We start from the raw sequence: 13,025 nt of genomic DNA, 5'->3' as shown, positions 1-13,025 counted from the left end.
TAGTGTTATTGCATTGCATTTACACAACAAAAAGTTTGTAAATGCAGAGGTCCTGTTAATTCTGTTTTTAGTGATGATGATAATGATTTTTTTTTTTTTTTTAAATACCATAATTTTTAGTTTTACAAATGGGTTATTCTATGCGTTAGCAACAAACCAGTGATTTTAGATAAATGTAATAAATTAGAATTCATTTTATCTGTATTCTTAAAAATGAATAATTGAATTATTTATGTGTTGTGACCTCACAGACAGTTGATTAAACTTAAAGGGTTAGTTCCCCCAAAAATAAAAAAAAATTCTGTAATTAATTACTCACCCTCATGTTGTTCCACACCCGTAAGACCTTCGTTCATCTTCCGAACACAAATTAAAATATTTTTGATGAAATCCGAGAGGTATATGACTGGTTATATGGTGGTTATAGTGCTGTCTATGGACAAGTCATATACCTCTCGGATTTCATCAAAAATATCTTAATTTTTCATTTTTGGGTGAACTAACCCTTTATGGCTGTAACAGCTATGAGATCAAGAAATGAAAATAACTGTTTTCTCGAAAAGACCCAATTTATGCAACTTTTTAGATAGCATGTCAACAATAAAACTAGCTTATGTTTTATGTTTTTCTAAAATGAGTACATTAAAAGATAAAACACTGGCCCAACTATCATTCTGTCCCTATTAGACTTTTAGCTTTGTTAAAGCTAAAAGCAGTTTCGTGCTTTTCGACTGGCTCTGGGCTAGAGTGGTGTGTGTATCCTTTCACATCTCAACTAGATTACCCTGTAAATAAACAAGGTAGACAAGAATGAGGGATGAAAGAGCTCATCACAATTTGTTCTCCTAATCTCGAGTCCTCACCTTGAGTAATTGTGTCCTAATAGGATAAGAAGTAGAATGGAAGAGAGGCGATCACCAGAGGGCGCCATCTGCCAGCACAAGTCCATCTGTGTTGGCTGAAGTGCGTCACTGAGTGCTGGAAATTGTCTACTATATTACAAGTGATGTTAACACAGTGATGTGAATGACATCTCCACCCTGCTTTATTCCTTTATGTCGACCCATAACTTTTCCGAATGTTAGTTTTCGTAGCTGCATTCTTCATCTCACCAACCCCTGCTCGCAGTGCCATACTAATGCAGCCACAGTGCCATGATATTGCATGATGTTTGTAATACTCTCATGCCCTAGATCTCCAGACCTCCAATCAAGGATAAATTTTCCATCCAGGTAAGATTTCAAAGAATGAGCCCAATCCACTGCTCTGAAAAACTGTTATGTAACCATTTAAGTCCAAATGTAGTAAGGACTCAAAAACAATTACATCATCACTGCGATTCTTAGAAAATATAACGTTAAGCTCAATTTTTGCAAAATAATATTGATACTTAAAGGCCCCTTCTAGTCAATCCAATGTAATTTCTTTATAATGTGGGAGTCACACACCACTCTACTCTCAGACCGTGGTTTGGTACCCAACTGCGCTAAATGTCCAGCGAGGGAGGGCTCTGTAAAATAACTCACCCTCATATGCAGCTTCAGCCAAGCATGCCTCTCATCGCAACCAAAACCTGATCTCCACTTGTACCCTGATGGCCAGTTGTACCTTGACCTCCATATGTACCCTGACATCCTCTATCAATCAGTCCTTTCCTTTGCACTCTAGGGCTTTTCTGACTTCAGCTGATCATGTCTCTTCTTCCCAGATCTATGTACGGGCACAATTCGAGTATGACCCAGTGAAAGATGACCTCATCCCCTGTAAAGAGGCAGGAATTCGCTTCAGAGTGGGTGACATAATCCAGATTATCAACAAAGATGACCATAACTGGTGGCAGGGCAAACTGGAAAACACCAAGAATGGCACGGCGGGACTGATTCCCTCACCTGAACTCCAGGAGTGGTAAGTTTGGTTCTTTCCTAGAGCAGAATGAGCACTTGAATCATTTCTTTTATTAGTATGATGGAAGTCAGAAGATTGTGTTTGGCAGCTGCTGAGGGAGGACGGAAAGAAGATGCAGTACAATGCAAGCCGCTCTCAATTTGATTTGAAAGCACTCAATCATGTACTATCATCAAGGCTAGCAGATATGCTGCACACTCACCACGTGTTTCTTTTGTTTCTTTTGTTCTAGGCGGGTGGCTTGTATAGCCATGGAGAAAACCAAGCAAGAGCAGCAGGCGAGCTGTACCTGGTTTGGCAAGAAAAAAAAGCAGTACAAAGACAAATACTTAGCAAAGCACAACGCAGGTAGAGTTTCCACTTGGCTTTCTGCTTTTTTCCTCTCTTCATACAGACAAAAGCTGATACTGGTCAATCAACTCTCCCTTATTAGTCATCTACAGTAATTAGTTATCTGCCCCTGTTAACACCAAGAATGATAACTATAAAGATAACTATATGTATGGGTGTGGACACTTATAATAACATGTTGTCTAACACTTTAAATGTTTAAGCTCATTAAAGTTGGGTGGATCTTGATTGGCTGTTATCATTATAGTTATCGTCCATGGTGTGAACAGCCCTTGATATCGAAAATGGTTCTAAGATGAGTAAGTTTACTGTTTACCAATAGCTTGCAGAGTAGGAAGTGTATTTTGAAAGTTATGCTTCCTACTTGGAAATAGGTTGTCATTGTTAAAATGTGGGAGTATGACATGAACTTGATGGCTCCCGGGGATATGTACTGTATACAATTAATGATTAATGATAAACATTAATTTTTAAGAACTTTATCTTAAGCCTGTTTTGTAAATGTTTGTGGTGTGTAAAACACCCTTGGGTCATTATATAAAATGCACTGTAAAAAATGACAGTGATTTTAACTGTCAATTGGTTTACAGAGAGTTTCCGTACTATATACGGTGAACATTTAATGTAATTTTACGGTAAAATACCATTAAATTCACAGTTTTTGGAAGTGAAAAATAACAATTCGTTGTAAAATTTACAGTGAAAAACCGTAAATTGATATTCCCACAATTCCCTGCGTGACACTTCACATTTGATATATTTTCGTTAAAATAACTCTGTTTCTTCTTAGTTTTCTCATTTTTTTCTAATCAGTTATGTACATTAGGGTTTTATGTTACATCTAATGTTGTTAAACATTTTTACAATTTCATGCATGTTACCAAGATGGTGTTTAGTGTGTGTGTGAATGACACTGTGTGCACCTTCTATATGTTAGTGTTGTCCTTCTCAGCTTGTGATGAACTTTGATTCATCATGTTACTCTTATCACCACTGTGTTTGGTGACTGTCAGTGTATTGAAAGGTACAAAACAGATAGTAGTACTTCATTAGGTTGGTAAATTAACATTATATCAGTTAATGAAATACGTTATTTTACCGTAAATTTAAAAGATTTTTTTTACATTGCTACTGTATTTTTTACGGTAAAGTTCTGGCAACCACAGCTGCTGTTTTTTTACTGTAAATTTTATTGGGATTTTTTTTTACAGTGTGGAGCCTCTTATAGTTTCATACTGTAGGTACATTTTTATCTTAAGCATTATGTCAGTATAGTGTTGTGATGATAATTCCATTGTGCCATCTTAAGCAAAATTAATACATTTTTTATATTAATTATATTATATATTATTTTATATTTCATAAAAAAATTATATATTACAAAATATTTATATAGCTTGAGTGTATATATACAAAAGTATTTTCTAAAGTATGCGGTCAGAAATTTTTTTTTTAAGAAATTAACACTTAAAAATTGAATTTAATGCTTTCTACAAATATCCACTTTTCAATTATCATTTGTTTACTATACAGGTTTGACATTTTTAGTTTGCCCCTTACTGACAAACATATCAAAACTAGGAGACCCTAATATATGAGAGACCTTGTAAATTACCTAATCTTTATTGATAATCATATAGTAGCACTGAAATTGTGTTTTTTATACATCATTTCTGTTGTCAGATACTCAGAAACAGTATATGATCAGAAGCCCAGTAAAACACTGTGTGGTTGAGGCCCATCGCTAACTCATTCCAGGTGGAACACCATGAGAAAGAATGCATATGTCTATTATTAGTCTCGTGTTTATATTAGTTCCTGCTTGTCAACGAAAGCTGACTTTTACCCTTATGGGATGGTTGTCAGTAGCTGTTGCTAGAAACATCTCCGTTGAATGATTCAGATTGTAGTTCAGAAGCTGTAGGGAGCGTCCGTTCGTGTATGTGGTAGTAGGTATGGGCAGGTAACGGGGCCCTGTGCTGTCTGGCTCAAATAACCTGAGGTCCTGACTGCAGCATTTCCACAAATAGCATGGTGACTTGTGCCAGTACATAGCCAACTAGCTGTGTGTCTGATTCTGCCTGCTGTCCCTGACCACACGGTCCCTTAAGAGTGCACCAGAGAGTCTTTCATTTTGCTTTAAGCACCAAAGGGGCTCATTAAAGTCAGCCACTGTGGAAACCTGGGTTGTTATTAAAGATGAGCACACCTGCATGTACAGCACTATGTAACAAGTGTGTGTATGTGTGTGCGTGAGACACCCATGTTTTCGTAAGAGCTTATGGTAAAGGGCCAGAGGAGAGAAAGAGAGAGTGTGTCTTTGTTGTGGGTAACTTACATGTCACTATATGTGTTTATCAGAAGTTCATGTCTTCATCATGGCTTCAGGTCTAAACCAACACACAGATCTCCACTGAAACTGCAGATGTACTGGACACCTCCTGCTCTCAGATGTACTGTGGCTAGGCACAAATTTTACAACCTCTATATAAAATGACATTATGAAAGGTGGCAATTATATGATCTCGTTAGAGGCTCGGTGAACCCCACTGCTTTTAACATCTTATATAAGCAAGTCATTTAGGTCCTACTTCAGTCTGTAATACTAGCTAACATAGGGTCAGGTTACCACCTTTGAACACACAAGATGTTAAATGATGCCGTCATTTTGTCAGGATATCCCTGATGGTGTAGAATAGTTTAAAGTTGAGCTTCCTAAAAATGTGGATTTGTTAGTTCAGACTGCAGACACAGTGACGACGACTCCACTATGCCAAAACATGTTCTACACAAGTATGTGAATGCAAACCCTTCTAGCTACACAACATTGTTGCATTATGCAGTGTTTCTGGGGGGGAAAAATAAAGTACACTACCATTCAAAAGGGTTTTTTTTTTATTCAGCATTATGAATTATTAATTAATTATAAATAAAAAGTGACTGTAAAACATTTACAATAGACTTATATTTCAAATAATTTCTGTTCTTTCTATTGATCAAAGATTCCTGAGAAAATGTATTGTTTTCCACAAACATATTAAGCAGCACAACAGTTTAAACATTGTTTTAAACATTTTTATTCATTGACATTTTTATAGCCAAATCAGCATAATAGAATTTATAGAATTATAAAAGTAGCTTGGCAACACTGCAAATGACCGATTTCAGCCGCACCTTTAGCGTCTGTTTATAGGACAGGCGGGACTTCAGATTCTAGAGAGCATTTGATTGGACAGAATATCTGAGGAGAAGCTGAAGTGCAATGTGATGTCATTAAAATCTGTGATCCATTTTAGCGGAAGTGAGAGACTGTAAGTTTTGAATGCTTATATCTCCTAAATGCAAATTTTGTCATTGTTTTAAAACACACCAGCCTATTCATAACCTTAAGGCTAACATATTCATACTAAAAGCTAAAAAAAAAACATTAAAAGTCTTACAGACCCCAAACTTTTGAACAGTGCTGCATGCTTAGAAAAATGAATGATCAGCATTGAATCTGCATTTTCATACTTGCATAGAGTGTTTCTGGTCTAAGGAGGGCCAATGGTAGACCTCATCAGATCTGGGCTGCTAGAATCGCAATGTTCTCTGAACCCAATCACTTAGGTGATCAAATAGGCTGTGTTCAGCACAGCTCCCTCAGCCAGCAGCGACGGGGAGCACAGATCAGACATAATCCCTCCTGAGCCCAGTGCCCCACTTTAGTGAGTCTGATTTGAGCTCACTCAGCCAGAGAGGCACGAAATGGGACTCTTCGCGGTATTATGGCCTTTTTTCCAGGTCTTGTCACAAATTCCTCTAGGATTGTTTAATTGTCTAAAACTGTTTTGATTATGGCGGCTTTGTTAGAGTTGTTCTTTGGGCTTTTAATGTGCAGCTTCAGATCAGTTTAGGAAGGGAAATGGAAAGCATATGGTTGGGTATTTTCCAGTAGGAAGCAGTTGTTAAGGACTAGTCCTTCACAGGGAGAATTTCATCTTTCGGAGACTCGAGACAAAAACAAATCAACATTGCAGCAACAGGGTTATAAAGAATATAGACCTCTATTTAGAGATGGGCATATCGACAGGCCAGGAAGTGCTTCTCTTAGTTGTGTATGAAAGCAGAAAGGGGTCAGTGGTGGCTTAGTTCAATGTGTGTAAAATTTTGATGTCCTATTTGCCCCTCCCTTTATTATGTTCCATCCTAGTTATTTCAGCATTGACAAACATGATCTAAAGCCACTTTTCATTGTATGGTTAAAGACCTGTTTTTGTTTTATACGAGTCAGGTTTGTTTGATTTTTAGATCTTCTGTTACTTTTATATGTGTTCAAAAGATTTTTTTTTTTTTTTTTTTAAGAAACGATGCATTAAATTAATCAAAAGTGCCAGTAAAGACATTTAAAAGTTTACAAAAGATTTTTTGTTTAAAATGAATGCTGTTCCTTTGAACTTTCTATTTATCAAGGAATCCATCAAACATCAAAAATGTTAAGCAGCTCAATAGTTTTCAGCAGTGATAATAAGAAATGTTTCTTGAGCACCAAATCAGCATATTAGAATGATTTCTGAAGGGTCATGTGACACTGAAGACTGGAGTAATGGCTGAAGAAAATTCAGCTTTCCCACCACAAGAATTAATTACATTTTAAAATGTTAAATATTTCAAAATGTTTAGGACTTAATATACATTAATAAATAAATAGTTATTTTAAATTGTAATAATATTTAAACATATTACTGTTTTATGGTTTTACTTTATGATCAAATAATTTCTTGATGAGCATAAGAGACATCTTCAAAAACATTAAAAAGTCATACAGACCTAAAACTTCTGAACAGTTGTGTATATACAGAAACACTGAAGGAGGTGGGGTTTACCTTATTGATGTGGACCTTTAACCATCTAGCAACTTTCTAGCAACCATATAGCAAGGGTATAATGATACACAGCAGTGGATGAAATCTGTCAGCCAGTAGAGATTTTGCTTTACCGGAATATACACTTATGAGCAAAACATTATGCCTAGTCACAGGTGAAGCAAATATCGTTGACCTCCGATAAAGGCCACATATTAATGTCTGGGTAGATTAGATGGTAATTAAACAATCAGTTCTCATAATGAACGTGTTGGATGCAGGAGAAATGGACAGGAATTAAGATCTGATCGACTTTGACTAGGGCCAAATTGTTATGGCATGGAGACTGGGTCGGAGTATCTCTAAAATGACAAGGCATGTGGATTGCTTTCTATCAGCAGTGGCGAGAATTTACTAACAGTGGTCCGAGGACGGACCAACCACAAACTGGTGTCAGGGTGTTGGGCACCCAATGCTCATTGATGCACGAGGGCAACAAAGGCTATGGTCTACTTTGGTGTAAGTCACACAAATAATGGTTATGGGAGGAATGTGTCACAACACAAAGTTCATTGCACTCTGCCATGTATGGGGCTGCGTAGCCGCAAACCAATCAGAGTGCCTATGATGACCCCTGTCCACCGTCAAAAGCACCTACGATGGGCACACAAGCATCTGAACTGGACCTTGGAGCAGTGGAAGAAGGTCGCTTTGTCTGATGAGTCCCGTTTTCTTTTATAACACGTGGGCGGCCGTGTACATGTGAGCCATTTGCCTGGGCTAGTGAGGCCACCAGACTGCACCGTGGGACAAAGACAAGCCAGTGGAGGGACTGTGATTCTCTGGGCAATGTTCTTTTGGAAAACCCTGGATTCGGCCTTTCATATGGACATGAATTTGACACGTGCCACCTACCTAAACATTGTTGCAGACCAGATGCACCCCTTCATGACAATGGTGTTCCCCGGTGGAAGTGGATAATGCACCCTGCAGGATAATGCACCCTGCCACACTGCACACATTGTCCAGGAATGGTTTGAGGAACATGAAGGTGTTGCCCTGGCCCTTCATATTCCACAGATCTCAATCCAGTTGAGCATCTGTGGGATGTGCTGAACCAACAAGTTCACCTCGCAACCGTCAGGACTTGAAGAATCTGCTGCTGCTAACGTTTTGGTGCCAGATACCACAGGACACCTCCAGGGGTCTTGTAGAGTTCATGCCTCTGTGGGTTAGCACTGTTTTGGCAGCACACAGAGGACCAATAGCATATTAGGCAGGTGGTCATGATGTTTTGGCTCATCTGTGTATATATTTCAGTAACTATCCGTATCATTTATGAAGAAAATCTGTTCATAAAAATAGAAAAGAATAGCTTATAATTTAGTGGATTATCCAAGAACAAGCATTACCGAATGATTATGTAATATATGTATGTCCACATATGTCATGATGTATAACGTTATTGTAATAGTATGTACTCATACTCTGACTGCAAATTCTAATACTTAGCAGATGATCACAAAAACCTCTTAATGCCACACTTTAATTGCAGCTTTCAGATTCCAGCCTTGATTGAATGCAAGTGCATTGCTGTGAATGTCAGAGGCATGTTTCATTGTTCAGAGTCATGATGTCTCACACACTCTGAAAGCGCCCCATCCAGAGAAGCCCGAGCTCACGGATGGCTATCATGTCTCTGTGCTTCGAGCATCACAGCTTTAAGCGTGCTTGTTGTTGTATTTGTTTACTGATGTTCTGTTAACTGAACCATAACTCAATGACCCCCCTCCCCTGTCCATTTTACATGCTGTCTATCTACCAATGGCCTCTGTGCATGTAAGTAACTGTGTTGCTGTGGCATACAGCCTCTGTGCTTAATTCTCTCTTTCTCTGTCTCTCTGTCTCACTCAACGTCTTTGCTGTGGTCTCTCTTTAAACCCGAATCCATCTGTGCCTATTAGCAACTTCCATTTTCTCTCAGTCAACAGAACAAATATATTTTTCACTGTGTGTTTAAATGTTTGTGGTGGTAATCATGGTTTATTTTGTTTTGTTGTGCTTTGTGTTTTTAGTTTCCTGTTAATTCTTTATTCTCTCAACCCTGTGCATCCATCTTCACTGATCCACCGCACGACATGAGGCTTCTCTGTGCGCAAATCACTTAAGCATCCTACATATATAGTGCTGCATACTCAAGGTCATGAAAAAGGGGCATGAATCATTTAAGGCATCTATTCAGAGAAGGAGATGAGTGCTGGAATCACATTTCAAGTGGAAATGACACAGATGGCTCACGTTTCTCATGGCCAAGTCAACTCAGTGTCTCCTGCACACATGCATGCTATCTCCTCAACACACCCCCGCATGCACACTGCAGCCAGTTTTACTCATTATGCAACCTTAACACTGCGGTAGAAAAGGGTTTGTGGAAGTTCACAATAGCAATGATACTTTGTCCTTCATTGCAGTCATATTTCAGAGGAGTCATCGTTTTAGCCCTTCAGATTTTTTTTTTTGTGACGGCATCTAACTTTGAGAATTGTTAACAGGTGTATGTAGCGTTTTTGGTAATGTGCAGGAATAGTTGACACAAATATAAAACAATTCTGACCATGGCTTTTTTTTTTTGCCTTGAAACACAAAAGATCAGCAGTATTTTTTTCCTCTGCTTTTTTCCCATTCAATGAGCATACGGTGACCAAAAAGGACAAAAAGCGTCATAGAAGTAGTCCATGCAACAATTGTACTAAAGTCATGGCTTTGTGTGATAACTGAAATCAAGCTGTTAATCATTCTCTTAGTTATAACTCAAATCTCATTTGCACATAAGAGATTATGCACCGATATTAAAATGATAAACTATTTTGGATAAATACAATACTTCTCAAAAGTTTGGGGTCAGTAAGGTGTTTTTGACAGAAATTACTTCTTTTATTTAGCAAAGTACACATTCAATTGATCGATAAATTAATTTGAACTTTCTATTCATCTAAGAGTCCCCAAAAAATGTATTGTGGTTCCCACCAAAAATATTAGGCAGCACAGATGTTTTCAACATAGTTGATAATCAGAAATGTTTTTTAAGCACCAAATTAGCATATTCAAATGATTTCTGAAGGATCATGTGACACTGAAGACTGGAGTAATGATGCTGAAAATGTATTTGTAATAGTAATTTCACATAATTACTGTTTTACTAAACATAAGAGACATTTCAAAAACATTACTCTTACCTACCCCAAACTTTTTAACGCCAGTGTCAATGTGAAGGAAAACAAACAAGTAAAATCAAGTTTAAGTTTTAATTGGAACAATGAAAAATGGATATTCATTTTGAGATTTACATTTATCTGTGTTAAATTCTTAGTGCTTTCAAAGATTAACATTAATTGAGTGTTAGATAACTGTAAAGGTCATCTAAATAAAGCAAAAATACAGGAAATTAACATGTAAAATGTCTCCAGGATTGACATTGGTAAAAGTTTGAATATGCAGAAATGCTAAGTGTGAGTGGCTGGGATGTTTTCTCTCAGCTCGGCCACTCTGCTGCAGTGGAGATTGAATGTCACTCAGGCACAGTATCACATCCCCCATCAGGCCTGTAACATTACATAAGCTGCCAAAACACATGCAGAGTCCTCATAGTCCCAATGAAAACAGAGAACAAACACCAATAGCATTACCCAAAAACATCCTCCTTTTCCTTTGTAAGATTCCACATTTGTTTTTTGTTTTACTTTAGAACAGTTGGTTTGTTGGAGTCTAATGACAATGACATACAATTTTGGAAATTTAAGATCAGTCCTTCCACCCCCTATTAAATAACAGTCTTCTGTTTGTTTTTAGTGTTTGATCAACTAGATCTGGTCACATACGAGGAAGTGGTGAAGTTGCCAGCGTTCAAGAGGAAAACATTAGTTTTACTAGGTGTGTATGTAGATTTGGCTTTAATTTCACATCTTACCTTTGTTAGTTGGTATGATGTCTCTTACGTTTGTGGTTTGCTCAACTGGCAGGTGCCCATGGTGTTGGCCGAAGACACATCAAGAACACACTCATCACCAAACACCCAGACAGATTTGCTTACCCCATTCCACGTAAGTAACATTCCCATATATCTAACAGTCCACATGAGTGCACACTGCTGAACTAATAACCACAAACCCATTTCTACCCCAAAAGACACGACCAGACCTCCAAAGAAAGATGAAGAGAATGGCAAGAATTATTTCTTTGTATCCCATGACCAAATGATGCAGGACATCTCCAACAACGATTACCTGGAGTATGGCAGCCACGAGGACGCAATGTATGGCACGCGGTTGGAGACGATACGCAAGATCCATGAGCAGGGACTTATAGCCATACTGGATGTAGAGCCACAGGTGAACGTTTAACCGCCCTTAGCTTTTATTCATGAGAGAAGATGGTTGGACATTAACTTTGTACATCATTACTATGATGCAGCAGCTTTAGATGAAATCGCAGAGTTTTCGGAAATATGCTCTGGTTAAGCAGAGGCACTTAAACTTTATTATAAAACAAACAAAGTAAATTATTAGAATGAGAACTTATATGATGGAAATAAAGACCTAAGGATAGTTAATCATTGCTTAGTGAGCAATTGAGTTATCTTACATGACAGTGTCAATTTGAAATTAATTGAAATATTATCATAGTAATTTCCAAATTATTATCAAAATTATGGCATTTTTAGAGTGAGACAAACCAACTAATACCATAAAACTATGAAGTCAAATAGAATTAATGTTTATGTTGTTCTTTAGAGAACTGTCTGTTGTTAGTTATTGGGACTTTACAAAATACAAAAGGAAAGGGATATTAAGACACATATGAATTGTTTTCCAATTACAACAGTATTCCTTATTAAAATATTTACTTTGATACATTTCAGTTGGAGAAAGGAAAAGCTGAGGAAACATCTAGAATATTTTGTCATAAATTGCCCTTTTTTCCAAAGTTAAAAGTTGAATGGCAAAACTAACAACATCTGCTCAAACCAAAGGATTGAAATGATGTGATATTGTGATAAAAGCAAAATAACTGGTTTGATTTCATTTTTAATTTTATGAGTTGAATATCTTATCGGCAATACAATGCAAGATATATGATGATGTACTGTGTATTGTAATGACTCTTGTTGTGTTTGATTATTCTCAGGCACTGAAGGTTTTACGGACAGCTGAATTTGCTCCCTATGTGGTTTTCATTGCTGCACCAACGATCACTCCTGGCATGAATGAGGTGAGATCAGGATCCAAAACATGGAGTTCTGAATATGCCATGGCATGTGTCACCCTCACTGGCAGAATAACTCCACCTAACTTCTCTTGCTTCTTTCATTCAGCTAAATCTTTATTTAGCTGGTCTGTTTTTTGATTATTTGTTTGTTTGCATGCGCTTTTTTGCATGTATTTCATTTCTTCTACCTTTCCTTACATCATGCTCAGCTTCCCAGATGGTGCAGGAAGCTGCCTGTGAGTATAACAGGAAGTCAGCTAGATCCTAGAGCTCTAGCCAAATAAGGTCCATTCATGACCTTTATAACAAATGTCAATTTAACAGATGGCTATTTTTAAGAAAACTCTTATCCACATCTAAGTAGTCCACTTTAGAGCTGTACGCTACTGTTCAAAAGTTTGGAGTCAGTAAGGTTTTTTTTGTTTGTTTATTCAGCAAGAATGTTTTCATTTTCATTTAATTTTCATTAAAAAAAAAAAATTATTTATATATATATAAAATAATGTTTCCAAAAAAATATTAAGCAGCATAAAATTGATGATAATAATAATAATAAATGTTACTTGAGCACAAAATCATCATATTGGAGTGATTTCTGAAGGATCATTTGACACTGAAGCCTGGAGTAATGATTTATAAAAGTTCAGCTTTGCCATCACA

At 37.2% G+C, this 13,025-nt stretch overlaps 1 protein-coding gene across 15 annotated transcripts in view; it reads left to right on the top strand.

The window, feature by feature from the left end:
• caska (calcium/calmodulin-dependent serine protein kinase a) overlaps positions 1 to 13,025 on the top strand; it is a 183,786-nt gene that overhangs the window by 167,596 nt on the left and 3,165 nt on the right. For 10 of the 15 annotated variants that reach the window (XM_067410303.1, XM_067410301.1, XM_067410304.1 and 7 more), the window contains 6 exons: positions 1,709 to 1,905; positions 2,138 to 2,253; positions 10,950 to 11,030; positions 11,120 to 11,200; positions 11,286 to 11,488; positions 12,285 to 12,368. In XM_067410303.1, the coding sequence (XP_067266404.1) occupies positions 1,709 to 1,905; positions 2,138 to 2,253; positions 10,950 to 11,030; positions 11,120 to 11,200; positions 11,286 to 11,488; positions 12,285 to 12,368 (762 nt within the window). Of the gene's footprint in view, positions 1 to 1,193; positions 1,233 to 1,708; positions 1,906 to 2,137; positions 2,254 to 10,949; positions 11,031 to 11,119; positions 11,201 to 11,285; positions 11,489 to 12,284; positions 12,369 to 13,025 lie in introns of all 15 variants that reach the window. The other 5 variants (XM_067410293.1, XM_067410295.1, XM_067410294.1 and 2 more) reach the window with 1 other exon arrangement.

The sequence above is a fragment of the Chanodichthys erythropterus genome, chromosome 14 (genome assembly GCF_024489055.1).
Source record: "Chanodichthys erythropterus isolate Z2021 chromosome 14, ASM2448905v1, whole genome shotgun sequence".
Taxonomy (NCBI): Eukaryota; Metazoa; Chordata; class Actinopteri; order Cypriniformes; family Xenocyprididae; genus Chanodichthys; species Chanodichthys erythropterus.
This window is presented reverse-complemented; position numbering and strand designations above follow the sequence as displayed.